Raw genomic sequence first — 23,185 nt, forward strand, 5'->3', positions numbered from 1 at the left:
TACATCCTGTTACTATGAGAGATCGTATCAAAAGCCTTATTATATTAAATAAATGTTCCATGGGCTCTCCAGTACAATGGCAAAACTAGATTTATGAATAAAAAGGATACTTACTGATTAAACAGTATTCTCGAACGAACAATGAATTTGAAAACATATTCTAAAGATTTCATTGCTTTGAAGAGTTGGTCTGTCACATTAGGCTTTTCTGAGTTGTCCACATAGTTTTTCAATACAGTGGTGAGTTTCCTGGATAAAAATTAAGACTTTGTAAGTTTGAATACCTGTCATTTAATTACATTATGCTCCTTTGAAAATATTTCCATATCAAATTCTTTCTCCATAAAACAAATTTCCTATCTCTGCTGTTCCCCTAAAGTATGCTATAAGATTTCCCTCATCTCTTAAGTTATATGATGATTAGTAACCAACAATAGACCCCAAAATGTTCTTTCTCCGTATTAGGGCAGAATCTGGCAACACATTTCTCTCCAGAATAAAATGCCAGAGAATGATATGTTTATGCAATGTTGTACAGGTATCTATTCTCAACAGAAACCACGAAAACGTGATGCAGACTTATTTATTAGTCTGATCAATTTACCTTAAACCTAATTTCAATGTTTTTTCCATTTTATAAAGCAGTGCAATAAAGTTAGGTCATAACGATACCTTAAATAATACCAGAACTGAGAAATCAGATATTACCACGATAGATTCAACATCTTGGATCACTCCTCTCAAGGAAAAGACAAAATTGACGAATAAAATCACAGTTTCTTCAGAATGGAAACAGGCCCTTCGGCCCAACTTGACCAAGATGTCCCATATAAGCTAATCCCATTTGTCTGTGTTTGGTCCATATCCCTCTAAACCTTTCCTATCCATGCATGTGTCCAAATGGCTTATAAATGGTGTTAGTGTCCTTGCCTCAACTGCGTTCCAGCTATCTTTCCAGCTTAACAACATCTTTCCGAGAGCAGAGTGACCAAAACAGGACACAATACACTAAAAATTATCTCACCAGTATCTTGTACAATTGTCCTAACTTCTAAACTCAATTCCCTGACTATTGAAAGCCAGCATGTCAAAAGCGTTATTCACCACTCTATCCACTTGCGACCCCACTTTCAGGGAACTCTGTACTCGTACTCCTAGATCCATCTTCTCTGCAATGTACCCCAGGGCCTTACCATTCACTGGGAAGATCCTGGCTTGGCTTCTCAAAATGCAACATCTTACATTTAACATAGAACAAAGAAAAGGACAGGAACAGGAACAGGACTTTTGGCCCAAAATGTCTGTGCTGAATATGAAGCCGAGCTAAATTAACCTCATCAGCCTGCACATAATCAGTATCACTGCATTCCCTGTATATGGGTGTTTCTGTAAATACAGCACTCAGTAGTCAAACTGAAGGTCTCCAAAGTTCCAGGTTATTTTCCTGTTTTTTATGTAATATTCCCATTGTTTCATATCCTGTATTTTAAGTAGTATAGATCATGGTGTATTGCCAAAACAATGAGATGAAGCAAAAATAAATAAATATGTTTTTACAAAGAAAACTATCCCTGTGTTTTCTTGCCTTTATTTGTGACATTTTTTCAAGCAGGATTTCATAAAATCCTTATGCTGATTCATACCAGAAATATTACATTAATTTTGCAATTAAATAACTATATAAGCTAAATTCCAATTATGTTTATGATTTTTTATCATTTATCACCCGATTAGATGGTTTTCTGATGCCCCAAGTTGTTCCAGACACCCACCACCCTCTGTGTAAAATACTTGCCCCACACATCTGCTTTAAATTTTGCTCCTTTCGTCTTAAAATTATGCCTTCTAGACTTTGATTTTTCCATCATGGGAAAAAGGTTCTGACTGTCTACCCTATCTATGCCTCTCACAATTTTATATACTTCCATCATGAAGCCACAGACAACATGCCAACTTCCTGCAGTTACCCAACATCTATGCTGGGAAATCTGCCCACTGAACCAGCACCTGGTTTGACATGACATAAGTTCAGTGATTCCATTCATTTCTGAGGAGAGGAATGGCTGCAAGGGGCGCGGCAAGTTTCAATTAAATAGCAATTACTTATGTGAACTTGTTTAAAATGCTTTACTTTTTTTTTAATTAAATTTGAAATTGAATAGCATAATTAATGCTTTAATAGTATGACTAACTTTCATTTGAATGTTAAGTAAATTCAAACCATTTGACACCCTGCGAAGTTGGAGCATAGTTTAACATGCTGGCAAAACTTTTATTCTCAGGAAATGTTCAGGCCTTGTCATGAAGTGTTATTTTACTGCCAAATAACGATCAGACAGAACGATCAGAGCCAGTTTCCTGAGCAAAATTGCTATTGATGAACGTGTGAACAGGCTGGCGTGGACTCAGTGGACCAAAGAGCATGTTTCCATGCCATACCTCTAAACTAAACAAAATTGCTCCTCCCTGCCATTATTTAATTGATCATGTTTGAACTAAGTGACAACAACTTGAATGCATGAACAAGAGCTAAACATGTTTTGTAGATCCTTCTAAGAAAAAAAATATACATTATTTTCAATAAAAGTCATGAAATATGCTCCAGCCAAAGGCAGAAATGAGACTCTAATTAGAATGCACTACAATGCAAACATGAAAGATCAGAGTTCTTGAAAAACATACGTGTAAGCCAAGGTTGCGCTAAAGTGCTTTTTGATATAGGTTTCAAGAACAGGGTTGAAATGCTGGAATTTCCTATCAGCAATCAGTCCAATTATAAATACCTGGATTTGGAAGAAAAATATATTGGTTGAAATGAACAGCATTCCTCCCTAGAGACTTCTTCTTAACAAATCTGCATCTAATTACTTGACATGATATGGTTGGTAGATTCATTTGCATTCAATTAGAACAATAAATTTAAAACTCCAAATAACGATGAAAATATGGTAAAATTAAGTTACTGTATGCTGCTTGCATAGTGACAAGTAACTCCAAAGCACAGAAGGCCATAATTAATAACCAATTACCAAGTTACATTTACAAAGCTCTATTAGCTTTGTATAGTTTCCCCATAGTATTTCACACTAGCACTATCAATCAAACTCTGAAACTGAGCTACCTCAGAACATTCTTGGATAGTGCCAATAAAGTGCCTTAAAAGGAACTTTAGAGAAAGACAACAAGTAAGGCCCGTATGGTTCCAAAGGTTTAACTTACCAGAGAATCAAAAACTAATGTGTCAAAAGTGTCACTGTCAGAGTTCTCCATCATGATATTAAAAAGTGCATCAAGTGTATCTTGTAAAAACTGAAAGAAAGATTTAGATTTGAATATACACAATCCAAGATAATGTTATCTTTATATTTTAGCTTTCACATTCACAAAATGTCTTGCGATTAAAAACCTAAATGTTTTTGGTCAAGCATCGCAGTAAATAAAACCTGATACTTCATTGCTTTTATAAAAAAACACAAATTTCAATACAGGAAAAGGCCATATCGACTACTCTGCGGCTGGTGTCAGTCAAACCCCATTTCCCACCCAGGAGTTACAGCTGACCAGTAAATGTCTTAATGCCAAGCATTGAAGGGCAGAATATATTACTTCAGTACCAGATATGGAGAGGCAATATAAGCTTAATAAGTAATTTTGTTGGGGAAAAATAGCAAGTACACCAGTCTGAAAAAACAGCGGCACAGCTGGTATAGCTGCTGCCTCATAGCGCCAGAGGCACTTCAATACTGGCCTCGTCTGCTTTGTGTGTCTGCGTAGTTTACACGTTCTCTCTGATACCCCATGGGTTTTCTCCAAGTGCTCTGGTTTCTTTCCATGTCCCAAAGACATGCGGGTTTGCAGGTTAATTGGCCTCTGTACGTTGCAGCTAATGTGCAGGGAGTGGATGAGAAAGTGGGATAACATTGAAATAATGTGAACGGGTGAACAATGGTCAACATAGTCTCAGTACATTGACTTGTTGGTCCTAAAACCCGTTTCCATGCTGTCCCTTTCAATCAATCAAAAAAACAATCAACGGGGAAAAAGGGAAAGTGTCGGGTGAAAGGGGGTAGAATTCCAAGGGAATGACAGAGGAAGGGATGAAGGAGAGAATGGCCTGATATCTTAGACAATATATCGAACTCCTTAGACATAGTTAATGGATTTAAGGGCCACATGTGATTGGAGTTTCAGTGGAAGAGCATTTTGGGGAGAGTGAACCCAATTCCATGCATTTAATCCAGGAAGATTATTTTGAATATGGATGTCTACACTTTAGGGAATGGTACTAAATTGGTGTAAGGCAAATTACAAAGTAATTACAAAGTGCTGGGGAGAATAAACTGGGAGTTGTTGTTATTTGGTTAGTTCACATCAGACATGTGGGGAAGTCGGTTGAAGGTAAATTGATCATAGTTCAGGATCTGCATGTACCTGTAAGGAGGATAATGGGCCTGTCCCACTTAGGCAATTTTTCAGGCGACTGCCGACGAATGTCAGAGTGAAACACACACACATCGCTTCCTTCACCAGCCCGTTATGCAGAGCAAGCGGGGGGAGCGCTGTCTGAGTGAAATTCACACGGTGCAAAGCCAATGTGATACAGACACACACTGCAATGATCAAGAAGGTTGGCGCTGTAATTAAGACGGTGAAGGCACAGTGTATGGGAAGGGTCACGTAGTCCTTTAAAAGAGGGGGGGAGAAGGAGGAAGAAGGGGGAAGAAGTGGGAAGAAGAGGGAAGAAGAGGGAAGAAGAGGGAAGAAGGAGAAAGAAGAGTTAAGAAGGGGGGAAGAAATGGGGGGGAGAAGGAGTGGAGACAACTTTTAAGAAGCCAGAGATACATGGCTGTGAAGCTCGGCAGGCATTAACATTACCGGTCGGTTATCCTTGGTTCTGAAAATTACTGCTTACTTTTTTTCCCCCAATGAGCCAATGAAATTCACCAGTCAGCACCGGCTACAACCTATGAGAACCGATGACAACCTTTGACCTCCTGGCAACCCACTACCACTGCATCTACGGCACGAGAATTCTTGCTACTATCCATGGCGGCTTCATTCTGGTTGCCGCTAATTTTTCAACATGTTGAAAAATTTGCGGCGACCATAATGAAGCTGCGACTAGTTCCCAGAATGCGGGAACGCCTCACGACCATGAAGACGATTACCCGGCAACCACCCACGAACATGTGGCGACCGCATAGTCTCCTGCAGTCGCCTAAAAAGTCGCCTAAGTGGGACAGGCCCATAAGCATACCAAGATAAGGGAATTTTAGATAACCAAAGAGGTTTTAAATTTTGTCATTAAGAAAAGGGGTATAAAGAGAACATCAGGCAGGGCCTTTTAAGGATGTAAAGCAAGTAGGAAAATAGTAAGCGGGAGAATAGAAGGGCTAAAAGAGATCATGAATGGCTTTGGCGAGTCTGATTCAATATCATTTCACGGCTTTTTATACGTACATTAAAACGAGGATAACCAGGGAGAAGATAGGACTCATCAAGAATAAAGGGGAGAATTTGTGCTAGGATGTAGGAGAGCTACTAAACGAGTGCTTTGCATCTGTATTCACCAAGAAAGGCAGGGACAGTGTACAGAATACTGCAAGGACAGTTTAAGATTAATGAGGAAGTCGTGTTGGGGCCATTGAAGAGCATTAAGCTGGATAAATCCCCAGGGGTTGATGGGATCTAAGAGAGGAGAGAGGAGGCTTGAGAGGAGATTGCCATTGCCTTGAAGAAGATCTTTGCATCTTCTCTGGCCACGGGCGAGGTCCCGGTAGACTGGAGTGTAGTCAATGTTGTTCCTTGGTTTAAGGGAAGCATACAGGGAATTATAGGCAGGTGAACCTCACACCAGTGGTAGGGAAGTTATTGGATAGGATTCTTTCGGATAGGATTTACTCCCATTTGGAAGGGAGTGGGCTAATTTGGGATAGTCAGCATGTCTCTGTATGCAAAATGTATTGCAACTTGAGCAAATTTGAATGTATTACAAACTTGAGCAAGTTTTTTGATAAGGTGGTGAAGGTGATTGACGAGGGTAGGGTGTTGGATGCTGTCTGCAGTGATTTTTGTAAGTCACTTGATAAAGTCCCACAGTAGGCTGATCCAAAAGATTAAGATGCATGGGATTCACAGTGAGTTGGTTGTGTAGATTCAGGACTGTCTTCTTATTGAGAGAGGACAAGAGGATTATGGTGAATGTAAGGGGAAAGTATCAATATAATGGTAAGACCCTCAGCAGCAATGATGTAGAGAGGAATCTTGGGGTCCAGGTCCATAGTTCCTTGAAAGTGTCAACAACAGTAGATAGAGCAGCAAAGGCAACATGATATGCTTGCCTTCATTGGTCTGGCCATTGTATAAAGCTCAAGAAGTTATGGTGCAGCATTATAGGACTTTGGTTAGGCCACATTTGGTATATTGCCTATAGATCTGGTCATCCTATTGTAGGAAGGATGTGGAGGTTTTGGAGAAGACGCACAATAGGTTTATGAGAATGATGCCTAGATTAGAGGGTAGTAGCTATAAGGAGAGGTTGGATAGACTTGAATTGTTTTCTCTGGAATGTCGGAGATTGCAGAGTGACCTGATAGAAGTAGAAAAATTATGAGAGGCATCGATAGGATAGCCAGTCAGAACCTTTCCCAAGGTGTAAATATCAAAGACATACCTAAAAGGTGAGAGGTGCAAAGTTTACAGGAGATATGTGGGTCCAGTTTGTTTTTTTGCACACACAGTGGGTGCCTGAAACGCATTGCCAGACAGAGCGGCAGATACAATAGTGGAGTTTAAAAGTATTTTAGACAGGCACATGGATATGCAAGGAATGGTGGGGTATGGATTGAATGCATGCAGATGAGAGTAGTTTATCCTGGCATTTTGTTTGGCACAGACATCGTGGGTCAAAGGGCCTGCTACTGTGCTGCACTGTTCTATTCTTTACTATAGATATCTGATATATATTTTCAAGGATTCAAGAATATAATTATGTAAAGGAAACCAACATGGATATATTTGCATTATTCAAGTGTTATTTCTGACTTGAAAACAAGCCAGTTAAGTAACTTTTCAAAATATAGTCACTCTTACAAAAACAAGGTCTCAGAATAAGTAATGAGATATTATTGGATAATCTATTTCACATCTGGTTTTTGAATGGTAACTCGCGTGGTATCCCACTAACAGTGTTAAGAGATTTTTTTACAACCACTTCACAGTTTTTTTTGTCTCATCTGAAGAAAGGAATTGTACACAGATTCAGATCCAGCTAAGTTATTTCATTTTTAAAGGAAAGCTATACCCACCGTTTAGGTATTAAAATTGATTGCATCTTGACAGGCAAATATCCTAGTTACCTGTCAAATTATTTTCACACATGCATGCACATTTGCTCAGATATGCATAAGCTTTGGAAATTTAACATACGGCATATCTAACTTTATTCAGAAAATGGAAGTCAATTACCTTAACAACCTCCTCTCCATCCACCTTCATCAGCTGCCTCAAATTCTGCTGGAGTAAATTTGTGTTTGACCTCCATTTCAAGAGTCCCAAGAGATCCACTGTAAGCAAACCAGGTATGATTTTTTTAAATTAATAACCAAGTAAAAAGGCGATAAAGTTCCAAAGAATAAAAGCAACAAAAAAAAAAGTATTATGCACCTACAGCTTCATCCCGTTGCAATATGCGGCGGTTACAAATAATGTTGTGTCCACAATAATCCATTGTGGACATCACAAAGCAATTAAAGTGTCATTTTGTTTTATTTCCACGGAGAACAATTAAACAATTTAATTTTGTTACATTTCAAATAAACCTTCATCTTAAGCCATTAAAAAAAATTCAATTTGTAAGTGCAATTCAGTCTATCCCCTAGCTTTAATGCCAAGGAATAAAACAATTGTAAAATATAAGACGCAAGAAGCCACTTTCTCTTTAGATTTCTACGGTTTTTTTTTAATATCGCTCAACAGCCAGAAAGTACTGCTGAGTTTGGTACTATAGAGAAATCTTTCGGCTGGGAAAGAGTTTTGAAACCAAACAAGGAGAGCAGAAATAGTCTTTTGGTCTGGAGGAGCAAGTGCAACATAATGAACCACCATTCTGCTCGGTAGTGCTAAACAAATTACAGGTGTAATTCATTTGTTTAAATATGAAGATTTAATATTCTAAGATTTTATATTTAAGATATACAAAATATTCTCCACGATAATTCCCAACAACACAAGGCCATTTATTCGCCCCATTACTCGGCCCATTACTGTGCTCCCTCGCTATATTTTCACAATTGCACTGCCAAATTCTGCAGTAACTCCATTTCCAAGTATGCAGATGACATGCCCATAGTGTCCTGTAATTCAAACAGTGATGAGATAGAGTACAGTAGGGAATCAAGTTTTGCAGCAGGATGTCAAGATAGCAACCTCTCCCTCATTGTCAGCAAAAAAAGGACTGTTTATCAACTTTAGGAAGCGGAGTGGAGTACACGTTCTAGTCAGTCGCTCTATTCTACAGGGCGCTACACCACTTACTGTGCAAGTCCTGCCCTTGTTTAGGAAAATGCAACACCTCACACCTTCATGCCAGAATTAAGTTTCATCTGCCGTTCCTTGGCCCACTTCCCCAATTCGCCGAGATCGTTATAATCTTCTATAACCTTCTTCATTGTCCTCGACAACACCAATTTTGGTGTAATCCACAAACATACTAACCATGTTAGCAAAATCATCAATGGAGGTGACAAACAATAGTGAACCCAGCACCGATCTCTGCAGCTAGTTACAGGCCTCCAATGTGAATAACCCTCTGCTACCACATTCTGATTCTTTCTACCATGTCAATGTTGTATCCAATTGGTTAACTGACCCTGGATCCAATGTTATCTAACCTTCTAGGTTAGCTTAAAGTGCACAATCTTGCCCAAGGCCCTTGCTAAATCCATGTTGACAGCATCTACCGCAGTGCCCTCTTATTCATCTATCCAAAAAACTCAAAATCAAATTTGTGAGACACAGCTGCCCATACACAAAGTCATGCTGACAAACTTTAATCAGTCCTTGCCTTTCCAAATGTTTAAAGGTTCTACCCCCTAGAATTCCCTCCAGTAACTTATCCTCCAGTGATGTTAGGCTTACCGACCTGAGGTTCCCTAGCTTGTCCTTGCAGCCCTCCTTAAATAGGCACAACATTTGCCACACTACAATCTTCGGTGCTTCATTCATGGCCAAAGATGATGCAAATATCTTTTGGGCGCTCCTGCAATTTCCTCGGTAGTTTGCTACAATGTTTGAGAATACACTTGACCAGGGATTTATCCACCTTAACATACGTCTTAATGTGGATATATTCCAATATATCACTATTCATTTCCCTCGATTCTTCCGAAGACATTCCGTATACACAGATAACAAATATTCATTTAATGCCTCGTCCATTTCAGGTCGTTCCACAAAGACAACCTCGTTGATCTTTCAGCTGCCCTATCCTCTCCATAACTATCCATTTGCTCTTAATATAATTAGAGCATTTTTCAGGATTCTGCTATCTCACGTCCTCTTTATGCCCTTCCTTTATTTAATCTTTCTCAAAGAATTCAAAAGAAAAACCAGGCTATTTACTGTCTGTTTTATTCTGCTATCATTTTATCCCTGAGCATTATATTTTAAGTAGATTATATTGTAATCACGAACTGAATGTTATTTTGTTTAATGACTAAAGAAGAGCATTCATTCAAAATCCAGAAGCACATCATTTAATTGTTCTCTGTGGAAATAAATCAGAATGGCAATTTTATTGCATAGGTTGTGTCCACAATTGATCAATGTACCTACTCAGAACCGGCAGGAAATAGATAACAGCAAAGTAGATATTTATTTTGAGCATTCTCCAGTGACATATCTGGTTTTCATACCTAAAAATGAGATTTCTAAACATCATCATAAACAAGAGCTTATAAACAATGAATTTTGTCACCACTGGAGCTCTCCAGTGGTTAGTCACAAGAATATTTATATTGCCATTTCCATCTCCCAAGGACTCTAAGTAGGATTGCTAATTTACCAGACAATGAAATAAAATCAGTAAATCTCATTTAACAAAGCGCTTCTATGCTCAGAGACAAATAAATCTGAAAATTGATTTGAACTCTAGTATCAGATGTGAAAGAGCAAAGCCTATCACAGGCATACACACACCAGTCTATAACACAGCACATCTAAAATTACTAATCCCTAACATGTTAAGTATGCCATTTTATTTTATAAAATATTCAGCATTATTTTTGCTGGGTTTATTTAGCCTGCTATTGTCATCTTCCAGAATGTAATTGTGTGCAATTCTGAAAGCATCAAATAGTAGATATAACAATGAAGCCACTTGGTGTTTAAAGGAGGCAACTCTACAACCTAAAAAAATTAATCATCAAATCATAAAATTACATGAAAATTAATTTGATGTAAATAGCTGATATCGCAGCATTTACAGTTTACCTGATTTTGTTTTTCATCTATTAACTAATGCTCTTCTATTGTAGAGAGCCCTTAGATTCTGTGCAGTAATTTTATATGGGCTATTTAAAAATGTGCATAACATATCATACACAAACATCAATTTTTGTGAGAAAATACTCATGCAAGATAACTGAATATTTAGGAGCTTTTTTTAATAAAATCCGAAAACAAATAAGTGCAAATATTCTCAAAATCAACTTTTTAAACTGAATCACGCATACTCGTCTTTCTTTTTAGTAACTTACCATTCTGTGTAAGTTTTGTTGAACAGACCAAAGTGGAAATCTGAAATGAGTCCTTGCTGATGGCAAAGTTTCCAAAACTGTGCATATTTTTTCCAGTCACTGTGTAGCCTTTCTCCTCAAGTGCTGGTTTAGTTGCTGGTAGATTTAAATGCAGTGATGAATCTTCCAGCTTTTTGGCATCCCACTGTTCAGTAAAAATAAACTTAAAGCATTATATTTCAACATATTAAATTACTTTTATATGCCTTTTAAATTGCTTAAGATGCCAATTAAAAATAATTGTAAACTAACGTACCTTGTATACAATAAGATCATGTTCTCCATCTCTTAGGGTTGTTCCATCAAACCTCATTAACTTCACAAACGCCAGTGCAAAAATCTTCTCAGATTTGTCTTTGGCTGGACAAAGGAGGAAACAATGCCTTAAATCATCCCTTTCATTTGTGAAACAGTAGCTTCCATTGCTTAGTTTTAAAAAAGTAAACCGTTAAATCAGAACAAATATAAGTTCTATCATTGCTGCCGCAATCCATGCCTTCCAAATGCCTCAGAAAGAGCTATTAATTGCCATTTACAACAAGAGCTCATGCAATTTGATAATGGAATCTGTATTTGATAATGGAATCATACAAACCAAACAGCAACTCTTATATACTTTTGGCAAAATAAATATTTAGATTAATCAAAATGTTCAATTTTATTTTGCTTTTGGAAAGTATCTCCAAGAAAGATCCCACCAAAGATCAAAGCAAATAATGGTGAGATGATACTGCCTATTCATATTTTTATTTATTTTTCCTTGAGAGTTCTCCCAGCCTCACTCCCTATTTATTTCCCAGTCTTTTCACTACCATATCTACATCAACACCTCCAATTCTCTTGATATACAGCTACACTAGAGATAAATTACCGGCACCAATTAATTAAACAGCACCAATTAACTTTACAGCACAATTTGGAGTGAGGGAAAATACTGGAGCACAGGGTGAAACCATGAGTTCAGTGAGAATTTGAAAACATGCAGACAGTACTCAAGGTCAGTATCCAGCCTGGGTTGCTGGCAATGTGCTGTAGCCACTGTGTATTATGTGAAGATTTCTTCGGAAAATTATGGTTAAGTTATTGGAAGTTACTCTATGGAAAAATTGAATTACAGAAGATAGAATAACAAAAAAAAAAAAAAATTCTGGTTATCATTTCAGCTGTTTTTATTTTTTTGGAAGCCAATGCACCACTGAGACATTCCATGCAAATTTAGTAATACATTTTTTTCAAAATCCACTCATCAGTTGAGTTAAAAACCAGCTAATTAGAGCTTTAAATGAAAATAATACAAATTTGGAAGCTATGGTTTGCCAGTACACTTGTTTTTGAAAAATCTGGTCAAAATAGTTTACCACTTTATCAAAAATGAATATAGGACAAAGGTAGTTGTATTGCTTAGCAAACAGTGGTGTCGGTAAAGTGTTTCCCAGTGATAAGAAGAATTAATACTGCTCATCTAGGCTTTTATATTTCAGACAAAATTATCTCTCTGTGAGAGCAGAAACAGGGGACAGAGGACATTTGCAGTGTAGAATTGTTGCTTTGTTCTGAACGTACAAAACAAAATCAGAAAACCACAGAGCCAGTCTTTGATTTCCTCCTATTGCGAGGAATATCACTTTCTCTTGACCTTCCTTTCGCACCAATATAATAATCACTTTCAGTACTCACATTCCTGGGATGATCTGTGTCGGAAAGTGAACCTTAAATGGCTACGATTTACATCTTCAATAGGGATCGCCACCTAATTTCAAAATAAAACTATTAAAAACTCAAGCAAAGGTTGAAAACTAGAGATGGACATTTTAGCATGTGCAGATCCAGCTAACAAGAACATACCTTTACTGTCTCAAACCATCGGGGTTGTTTCACTTGGTAGTAAATAACAGATTTGTATTCAGAGATACCGTCATCTCCTGCACCAGGAAAAATTACGTTCTTTAAAAAAGAGGGACATATCAATTCAGTTTTTAGAACCACGTTAAAATGTGTTAGGAATTTAAAAGTAAAAGAACATTAAGTTTAATTTAAGTGTTCTAAACATGTGAATCCAAACTGTTTATACCACAGGTTCATCGTCCAGAATAGTCATACCTCCAAACGCTTGCCTTCTTCATCGTACACCATCATTGTGACTTCGACATTCTTGGAAGTTGTTTTACTGCCTTTGTCAAATTCTCCCTGTGCCAGCGTAACGTAGATGTCATTACGTACATCACCTTAAAGAAGCAAAGATAAACAATCCTAAGCAATTTATGATTTTAATACTACCAGAATAATTTTACTACTAAACCAAGCAACACATATCTTTGACAGTAAAAAATTCATTTGGTTAACAAATGTCATCAGGGTAGTAAATTTGCCATTCTTGTGCGGTGTTGTCCCTAGACACGGCATTATAATTTAAAATGTTTAAAAATAGGTTCAACAGCATTGAGTTCCTAAGTCAAATGAGGTAAGTATCCCACCACTATTTTCCAGTCCTTAGTCCATGACAACTGTCACCCATAAAAATAACATTTTCCTTCAACTGAAGAAATACAAGAGTGGTAAAATGTTCATTTCTTGCACTATCTGAAACAATTGAAATTCAAATAATTTGTTTATCATTTAGGAGCCGACTGATCTCAAAAGTCAAATAAAATGTGTCCGTTTCCCAGAAAATTCAAATTACGTAATCATAACTGAATCTTTGATCAATTAATGTCAGTCAGTCAAATCTAGATATCACAGAATTCTTCAAAGTCCACATGGACAATACAGGCATGAATTTCCAAAAGACAAAATGCATGTTGTTGCATAACTAACATCAATACGTAATCTCAACATTTACAGATTACAATGCCTCTTTGATATTATTACATAAATGAGTGACACATGGAGCAACTGGAAGTGAAGTTGTTTGCCAGCTCTGTTCCTGACTTCCAATGCCGTTGGTTTTGAACTTGCCAAGGACTGCATGTATTTTCCCTAAAAGCTTCATTTCACTCCTAAAGTTGTGCTGGTTGGTAGTTAATTGGTTACTAAAACTCACTGCTACTCTAAGTAGTTGGTGGAAGAATCAGAAAATTGAAGGGCATGAGCGAGAAAATAGGTTACATGATAAGTTGGGATCAGTCTGAAGAGTCTCAACATGAAACGTCGCCCATTCCTTCTCTCCAGAGATGCTGCCTCACCCGCTGTTACTCCAGCATTTTGTGCCTACCTTAATTTTAAACCAGCATCTGCTGTTCTTTCTTACACATGATAAGTTGGGAAATGGGACTATTCTGAGAGCCAGCATTCACAAATTGGGTCTAATGGCCTCTTTCTCATCGTAAAATCAATTTTAAAAGTTGAAAAAATGACGCAAAGGAGTATGAAATCCAAACAATGATCTTCTGCACACAATGGCAGGGGAAGAGGGAAGCTTACTTTGAAAGCTGCTGAACCTGACTTCTCTAAATCAGTCAAACAAGCAGTTTAAAAATCAGTAGACAAAAGTGCTGGAGAAACTCAGCGGGTGCGGCAGCACCTATGGAGCGCTGGAGCGAAGCATCTGCAGTTCCTTCTTAAACAGTTTAAAAATCAATATTTTTTTTAGATTCCAGTCCGAAGAAGGTTCCCAAACCGAAATGTCAACTATCTATTTTCTCCAGAAATGCTGCCTGACCTGCTGAGTTACTCCAGCATTTTGTGTCTATCTTTGGTATAAACCAGCATTTACAGTTCCTTTAGAGGATGTGCGGGAGTGGGCGCCGACTGTGTATGGCAGCCTGCCCGCAGTCCGTCTCTACACCTTTTTTTAAATTTTATTTTATTCTAAGTCCTGTTAAAAAATGTTAGTGGAAGTCTTCTATGTGGGGGGTAGGGGTGGGGAAGGGGGAAACTTTATTTCTTAGTCACCTACCTGGTCGGAGAGGCAGCATCCCTCCAAGCTGCTTCTTCGCCCCGTCCTCGCGGCCTACCATCGAGAATGGAGCGGCGTTTCCTGTCGGGACCGGCCGGGACTACAGCTTCGGCGGCGGTGGCGCAGCGCTGGGATACCAACATGGAGCGGGCGATGCCTTACCGGGTCGCCGTGCGGTAAGCTCTGGAGCGTTGTGGCCGTCGATCCCAACGCGGGCGGCGCTGGATTTGGAGCGCCGCAAAGCCAGGGATCGAGTTCACCAGGATCGGAGCTCCAACCGGCGCAGCCTGAGGACTACGAGTGCCCCGGTCTCCAGGGAGGAGGCAGCCGCTCCAGACTTTTCCAAGCCGCTGAGGAATGTTTCACCCGACGCCGAAGTTCCATCTTCACGGCAAGAGGGCCCTGAAAATCATCGGACTGGCTGCACGGCCACAAATGGGCCCCGACCTCGGGTGTTTCACAGAGGAAGAGGACTTAACTTTCTGGTGCCTTTCCCCACAGTGGAAATGTTTTGATTCTGCTGTGGGGGGACGTTTGTGTTGAACTCTATAATGTGTTGTGTCCATTTTATTCATTTTTTTTTTAAACCTTTTTCTATGGTTTGTAATGGAACTTATTATTTAATTTATGTAAAGCACTTTGGTGTCAATGCGAGTTGACTTAAAACGTGCTATATAAATAAAACTTATTTACTTACTTACTTACTTACTTACTTTTATTACATTTTGTCTGTTCCGCTGCGAAATCTCAAGGTATGCTTACTTTGAAGAAGTCCTCTTCCTCGCTGTGAAGGGAGTTCTGCAAGTCACTCTCTCACTGCTCCTCCTCTGCGACTCCTACTGCTCTCCAGCACTAATGTATGACCATGTTTTACCCAGACTCACTACCACAGTCACGTATGTACCTCGGTGCTTGTCTGTGCCTCCATCTTGTGCCTCATAACTTTCAAATCTAGTTCCAGACCTCCTATTTCAGACCCAACCTGTATTTCAGCTACCAACAGTCAATCCACCACTTTTCACACCAGTTCTCCTGCATTCGACAATAGCCGCTATGCACTAGCACCAGTAGGCACTCGATCTGACTCTCCCACAGCGCTGGTCCTCACTCACCCACACCTGCAATGAATCCCAACTTTACTTCATTCTATGGCACATCCACACCAATAAACGCTTCCGCACCTACCTGGGCTCCACTAAGGATCATATATTTTAGCAGTCTGAAGAAGGGTCCCAACCCAAAATGTCACCTATCCATTTTCTCCAGAGATATTGTCTAACCTGCTGAGTTGCTCCAACGTTTTGTGTCTATTCTTAGCTTAAAATCAATTCCAGTCATAAAGATCTCAGTGTTACAATGATGTATGAAGCAGCTGCTAAGTTACATAACTCATAAATGCACTTAGTCAGTTTACTTCCCAAATCATTAAATCCACAAATCTCCAATAACTATAACCAATAAATGTAATCAGTATGAAAACATATACACTTACTTTTATGGATAAGTCACATAAAAAATGGCATATTTGTTTTGTTCACAGCCATTTCTTAATTCTCACCTATCACGTAATTGAAAATGTGTAATTCACTTTGGCACAGGTGCTATTTCTTGGGGGTTTTCCCATGAATGCAGTAATATCAATGTGCATGGCTCACATTTTTGATCTGCTATCAGAGATCGGTCGCCACCTTCAATCTTTGTTATTATTTCATTGTTAGGAAGCAAACTATGCAGCACTGTAAATGACATATTAATTTAAAAATCCTCTGTCTTACATAATCAATGTTGATTTCAAGGCATTACCCTTTTGCAGACAGGTGGCACTTGAAAAAAGCAAATGTATGTATCACAACTTGTAAATGTATGTATCGCAAATGTAATATCACAACTTGTCCTCATCATCAGAACTGCTGTAGAGATGGCCAACAGCTTTATGTTCCTTGTTATGTATATCACCACAACCTAATATTGTCCCTTCACACTGATACGATGAACAAGAAAACAATACTTTCTTTGGTATCTGATGAAAATTTGAATGTCCACGAAGACTCCTTCGAACTTATACATATGCAATATAGGAAGTGTTCTGACAAGATGCAACTCAGCTTGGTAAGGCAACTGCTCTATTCTTGACTGAGTGAATATGCAGGGAATGGTGAACACAGATGTGTCTATCACAATGTGTAGGAAAGAACTGCAGATGCAGGTTTAAATCGAAGGTAGACACAAAATGCTGGAGTAAATCAGCAGGACAGGCAGCATGTCTGAAGAGAACGTATATGAAACGTCACCCATTCCTTCTCTCCAGAGATGCTGCCTGTCCCACTGAGTTGCTCCAGCATTTTGTGTCTATCATGTCTATCACAAGCTCGTCACTTCCTTCCATCAAGTTCATCTTCACAATGTGTTGCATCAGGAAGGCTGGAAGTATTCTCAAGGATACATGCTAATCTGGCCATACCCTTTTGCTCTCTTCTACCTACTTAAGAACAGATTCTTCCCCATGATTATCAGATTCCTGAACCAGTCACCTCTTTTACGGGTGTCAAAGGTTATGGGGAGAAGGCCGGAGAATGAGGTTAGGAGGGAGATAGATCAGCCATGATTGAATGGCGGAGTAGACTTGATGGGCTGAATGGCCTAATTCTACTCCTACCACTTATGATTTTTTGCACCCTCTACACGGAGCTGCTGCCATGTACTCATATCTCTCTCCCATTCACTTATTCTTTTTTCATCACTTCAGATTGCACATCAATCTTTGCATTATTCTGCTATTTAGTTTAGTTTAGTTTAGAGATACATCGTGGAAACAGGCTCTTCGGCCCACCGGGTCCGCGCCGACCAGCGATCCCCGCACATTAAAACTATCCTACACCCACGGGAGACAATTTATTTTTTACATTTACCAAGCCAATTAACCTACAAACCTATACGTCTTTGGAGTGTGGGAGGAAACTGAAGATCTCGGAGAAAACCCACGCAGGTCACGAGGAGAATGTACAAACTCCGTACAGACAGCAACCGTAATCAGGATCGAACCCAGGTCTCCGGCACTGCATTAGCTGTCAGGCAACAACTCTACCGCTGCGCCACCGTGACCGCCCTGTTGTGCATTTGTTGTTATTTCCATCATTACCATGCTTATTGTTAACTCTATGAATTTAATTGCACCATAATGTATATCGCAAAACAATGTTTTGAAATCTAATGCTAATATAGTTATAATGAACAAGAATATATGGAGCAAAAAAGTAAGGCAATCAGTCTAAAGAAAGATCCAGACCAAAAACATAATCTGTCCATTACTTCCACAGATGCTGCCTGAATTGCTGCGTTCCTCTTGCACTTTGTTTTTTTTTTGCTCAGCATCAAAAATTTGTTATGTCTTCAAAAATATATCTACACTTAGACAACAGATATGTTAAATCACATTCACAAACTTACCAGGCATTATTATTTCAGGAAAACCCATTTTCCTGGCAACTGCTGTGGTTCTGTCAACTAGATGGGGAAAATCTTTGCGAATTTGATGAACATCCCCTAAGAGCAGTTTCATTGTAGCCCACAAACCTGGATGAATAAAGTAAGTAAAAGATAATCTCCAAATTTTTGCACGAGATTTATTTAGACAATAGTAGGCCATACGGCCCTTCAAGTCAGCACTGCCATTCAATGTAATCATGGCTGATCATCCACAATCAGTACCCCGTTCCTGCCTTCTCCCCATATCCCCTGACTCTGCTATCTTCAAGAGCCCTATATAGCTCTCTCTTGAAAGTATCTAGAGAAATGGCCTCCACCGCCCTCTGAGGCAGAGAATTCCACACTCACAACTCTCTGTGTGAAAAAGTGTTTCCCCATCTCTGTTCTTAACGGCTTACCCCTTATTCTTAAACTGTGGCCCCTGGTTCTGGACTCGCCCAACATCGGGAACCTGTTTCCTGCCTCTAGCGTGTCCAAACCCTTAATAATCTTATATGTTTCAATAAGATTGCCTCTCATCCTTCTAAATTCCAGAGTATACAAGCCCAGCCGCTCCATTCTCTGTATTCAATATTTCAGGGTGAATCTTATGTATTCGTCTGCACGTCTCTGGGATGTTTGAGGAAACCGGAGTAGCCGGAGGAAACCCATGGGGTCAGTTGGAGAACATGCAAATTCCACTCAGACAACACAGGTCAGGATCAAACCCAGGTCTCTCGCACTGTGAGGCACCAGCTATGCCACTATGCCGCCTTTATTGGCAAAGGTGCTGGTAGACATCCTTCCAGACTTCACTGTCCCCAGATCTAATTATGCCACGCCCAACCCAATAGTTCTCTGAAGGACAGTAACGGTTCAAGGAGGGGGCTCACTGCCACCTTTCCATTGCAATTACAAACTGGCAATAAATGTTGCCAATTCCACAACATCTATGCATAGAAAATTAACAAATATAATTTCTATCGGGCACTATTTTTAAAGGTATACATTGAACTCTGTCTAGCTTGAATACTAGTTAAGAAATATCACAACTAAGAGATGGATATTAATTATTGAATTTTCGTGTGTGAAAATTTATCAGCACAAGAAAATTCAACCCAGAGCTATAAAAGGTATATTCAGGATTATTAAGCTCATTCCAACTTCTACCTAACATACCTAAAACTTTTTCACATTTCATAGGAGATGGTCATTGGATTCATCTGGTCTCTATTTATTCACATAGCAAGCCAATTCCCATATTCCCCCATCAACTATTTTCCCCCACAGGTCCATCAACTCCAGCACCCACTCCCGATCCAATTCTCCTATCACCCATGCATACTAAGGGTAATTTACCCTAACAAATTAACCAACCAACCATGTCTTTGAAAGTGTGAGGAAACAGGAACATTCATTGAAACCCAGGCAGTCGCAAGGGGAGAAATATAAAATCCACAAAGGTGGCGTTGAGGCCAAGATCCAACCCGACAGTAAGATCCGACCTAAGATCCAACCCAGTCAGTAGAGCTGTAAGCTAGAAACACTACCTGCTGAGTCACTGTGCTGTCCACCATATAAAACCTGCAACTTTGCATCAACCATAAAAGAGCTTACATACAAAATCTGGCATAATAAGATTTTACTAAAATAGGTTATGTTATGAGAATGTCATATGTCATATTTTTGTGCAAAAGTTAATGTAATATTTATAAAGTTGTTGAAAACCATTGTTATGCTTGAGTAGAAGGCATTTTAATAATAGCATAATATTGTTATTTTGTAACTTACCTTGACCCTTGTGGTTTATTTCCTTGGCGGTAATGACTTTATTGATCACAGTCTGAAGGAAGTCGTTCTCCCCAGCTACCCTGGATGAAAAACGGGATGATATGTTCAGCTGCTTATGTCGAATGGCGTCATCCAAAGCTAGCCTGGAATATGCACATGACGGCCAACACAACAAGAAACGGAAGGGCCATACAAACCAGAAGTCACAGCACAGGGGTTCACAAAATATCATTGCATTAATGCAACAAACAGTTGTCATAAGCCAATGCAGGGGAAAGACAGATGGATAACAAGAAAGACACAGAAAGACAGTTAATCAAGAATATGTTGATTACTCAAGAATAACTGCAAATTGAATTTACAAATAGCTTTATTCACTGCATTAAGTTCTTTTTCAGCAGCATGATGAAAAAAATTACCCAATACGCATAGAAAAAGTAAAAAAGTACAAATGCTTTCAAAGTACTTTCTGGTTGCAGTTTTAACATAATATTTAGCCCCTTGTGCCTGCTCTGCCATTCATTATCGGGTGTCACTTCCCTACATTGAAACCATTCTCCTTAATTCATCTAATATCTAATAATCAGTCTCAGTCTTGAATATACTCAGTGATTGAGCCTGCTCAGCATTCTGTTTGAGTGTGGCAATTATCTGAAGACAGAATCTTTTCAAAGTTGACAAGTACAGGCTAGGCAAAATGAAGAATCATAGAAAGCAGCAAATGGTGACTTTAAAATATATGAATTTAAGAGAAAATGGAATGAGCTGGAAATAAATTTGATTAATAAAAGGGCTTTGACAAGTACATGAAGAGATCCAATGTGGCAGAAGTTAATGCTATTCCTTAGAAGAAGATAGGAAATTAATAACGAGTAAGAAACAGTAGAGATGTTAAATAAATATTTTGTATATGTCTTCTCAGGAAATAAAAAGCAATATTTGGCCATATCTCCATACCCCACAATTCCACATTTCCTAAAGAAAGAGGACCTCTCAGTTCATTCTGGGACATCCAAGATCCTCTTTCTTTAGTAGACATTGTAGATGGATTCCTCATTCGTGTCTCCTCTGTCTCCTGTAGTTCTGTTCTCGCACCCCCGTTCCCAAAATGAACATGGATCCTGATCCTGCCTTTCACCACACCAGCTTCCGTACAAAACATATCATTCTCCAACATTTTCGCCACCTTCCACGTCATCCAACCACCAGTCACATCTTCCCATCTCCACTCCTTTCCGATTAATGTGGAGAACATTCCATCTGCAATTCCTTGGTTCGCACATCCCTTCTCACCCATGCCAGCCTCTCCTCAAGTACTTCTCCCTGCAACCGCCAAAGATGTAACACCTGGCCCTACATCTTCTCCCTCACATCCATCCAGAGATCCCATCAGTCCTTCGAGGTGGCACAGAGGTTCACATGCAACCCCATTCCAATACCTGCTGCATTTGATGTGGCCTCCTTTACACTGACAAAACTATGTATAGACTAGACAACCTTTTTACCAGACACATAATCTGTCCGCCAAGCCTTGCTTGATTTCCTGGTTGCTAACAGTTTTAACTCCCTTCCCGTTGCGACATTTCTGGTCTGGGCCTCATCCATTTCCAGAATGAGGCCACATACAAAGTGTAGGAATAGCACCAGGTATTACACTTGGGTAGATTACAATCCAATGGTATGAACATTGAATTCTTCAATTTTAGGGTAACAACCTAACCTTCAACCCGCCTTTCCTTCCCCCTCTCTTCGCTGTGCCCCACCCCCATGCACACCCATTTCTCCTACTATCACATCTCCTTTCCCCTTCCCCATTTGCATTATATCCCTTCATCTGGCTTCAAATTTCACTCTTCTTCTGTAATGTAAGGGTTAAACAGACTATGTGAGCTAAAATAAAGTTGTCAGCTAAATTAGCAGCACCGTATTTCCAACCCTGCTTAGGAAAACAAGTAGCTGTTTTCGAAGAATGCGTGGGCTAATTCAAACCAGTGGATCATGAGGACACCTGCGATGTCACTAAGATAAGCTTTGCTTTTCTCAGAGACATCCGAGACTAACTAGGTGTCTGTTAGGACACATAACTCACGCCATTATGGTACCAAGGAGGATAGCTAGTTTGACACATAATCACCTGTTGTTCTCAGAGATAAAAATTATTATATAAATACATGCTTCTACCATGAGAGCATGAGCTTCAACTTCGGGGAGAGAAAAGAGCTTCACCAAGGAGAGAGAGAGAGAGAGAGGGAAAGAGCTTGGACCTTGGTGTGTCGATGCCTGCCTGTGCAGACAGGAGGCTCGAATACACAGAGGAGCATGAGACCTGTTATTGTGTATTGTTTCTTTAGAGCACAAATAGTTGATCGTTTTTTGTGCACAAAGAGCACAAATAGTTGATCGTTTTTCTGTGTTTTAGTTGTATTTTGCTTGAATAAATAGTTATTTGTGCTCTTCACCATGTGCTTCCTTCATTCGTTGATCCAAATCCTTGAATCCTGCATATATTTTGTCACACCTTACCTTACAGACATGTGTCTTCTTTTCATCTCTGGCCTTTGTCCATTCATCTGCCACCCCCCCCCCCCCCCCCCCCCCCCCGCACCTGTAACCACCTTCTAGGCTTTCTTCCGTCCCTATCACTTTTCTTCCCTCCCCCCCCCCCCTCCCCATTAAACCAGTCTGCAGAAGGGCCCAACCCTAAACATAACCTTTACATGTCTTCCAGAGATGCAGCCTAACCTGCTGAGTTATTCCCACACTTTGTGCCTTTTTGATAAACCAGCATCTTTCGTTCCTTTTATCTACTGTTTATATCCATTCTTTGCTTTCAGACCAAAAAACTATTCTTAATCCTTTTCAATATGTGAGTCCCAATTCCATGCTCTAATATGCTCTGTTGATCCATGTCTGGTTGGGACCTTTCGGAATACCCTCTGCAAATGCAAATACACCACTCTACACTGACTTCCACCTTCCCCATTCTATGAACTGTATCCTCAAACAACTCCAGGTTAGTCAAACCTGATTTTCCTTTCACAAATCCAAGTACATTCTGCTCAGTCTTAATATTTATTATAAGGTGTTCCACTATTAAATCCTTCATTATAGATGTTAACTGCTACATCTTTCAAAACTCAGATGTGAATCATCGTCCTTGCAAATCATTAGCTTTCCAGGTCACTGACTTCTCTAGTGGTACGTTTTGAATAATAATAATTTCCTTCAGTTCCATATT

The 23,185-nt window shown here is 39.4% G+C and overlaps 1 protein-coding gene across 1 annotated transcript in view; it reads right to left on the reverse strand.

Annotated features, from left to right (window-relative positions):
* Positions 1-23,185, reverse strand: part of LOC116981051 (dedicator of cytokinesis protein 1) — a 413,994-nt gene that overhangs the window by 293,724 nt on the left and 97,085 nt on the right. The window contains exons 12-22 of the mRNA XM_033033698.1: positions 19,948-20,027; positions 18,139-18,264; positions 12,897-13,021; positions 12,642-12,740; positions 12,474-12,546; positions 11,053-11,156; positions 10,758-10,941; positions 7,468-7,565; positions 3,220-3,309; positions 2,683-2,783; positions 115-249 (exon numbers count right to left, since the gene is read on the reverse strand). Of these exons, the coding sequence (XP_032889589.1) occupies positions 115-249; positions 2,683-2,783; positions 3,220-3,309; positions 7,468-7,565; positions 10,758-10,941; positions 11,053-11,156; positions 12,474-12,546; positions 12,642-12,740; positions 12,897-13,021; positions 18,139-18,264; positions 19,948-20,027 (1,215 nt within the window). The remainder of the gene's footprint in view (positions 1-114; positions 250-2,682; positions 2,784-3,219; positions 3,310-7,467; positions 7,566-10,757; positions 10,942-11,052; positions 11,157-12,473; positions 12,547-12,641; positions 12,741-12,896; positions 13,022-18,138; positions 18,265-19,947; positions 20,028-23,185) is intronic.

The sequence above is a fragment of the Amblyraja radiata genome, chromosome 15, assembly GCF_010909765.2.
Source record: "Amblyraja radiata isolate CabotCenter1 chromosome 15, sAmbRad1.1.pri, whole genome shotgun sequence".
Taxonomy (NCBI): Eukaryota; Metazoa; Chordata; class Chondrichthyes; order Rajiformes; family Rajidae; genus Amblyraja; species Amblyraja radiata.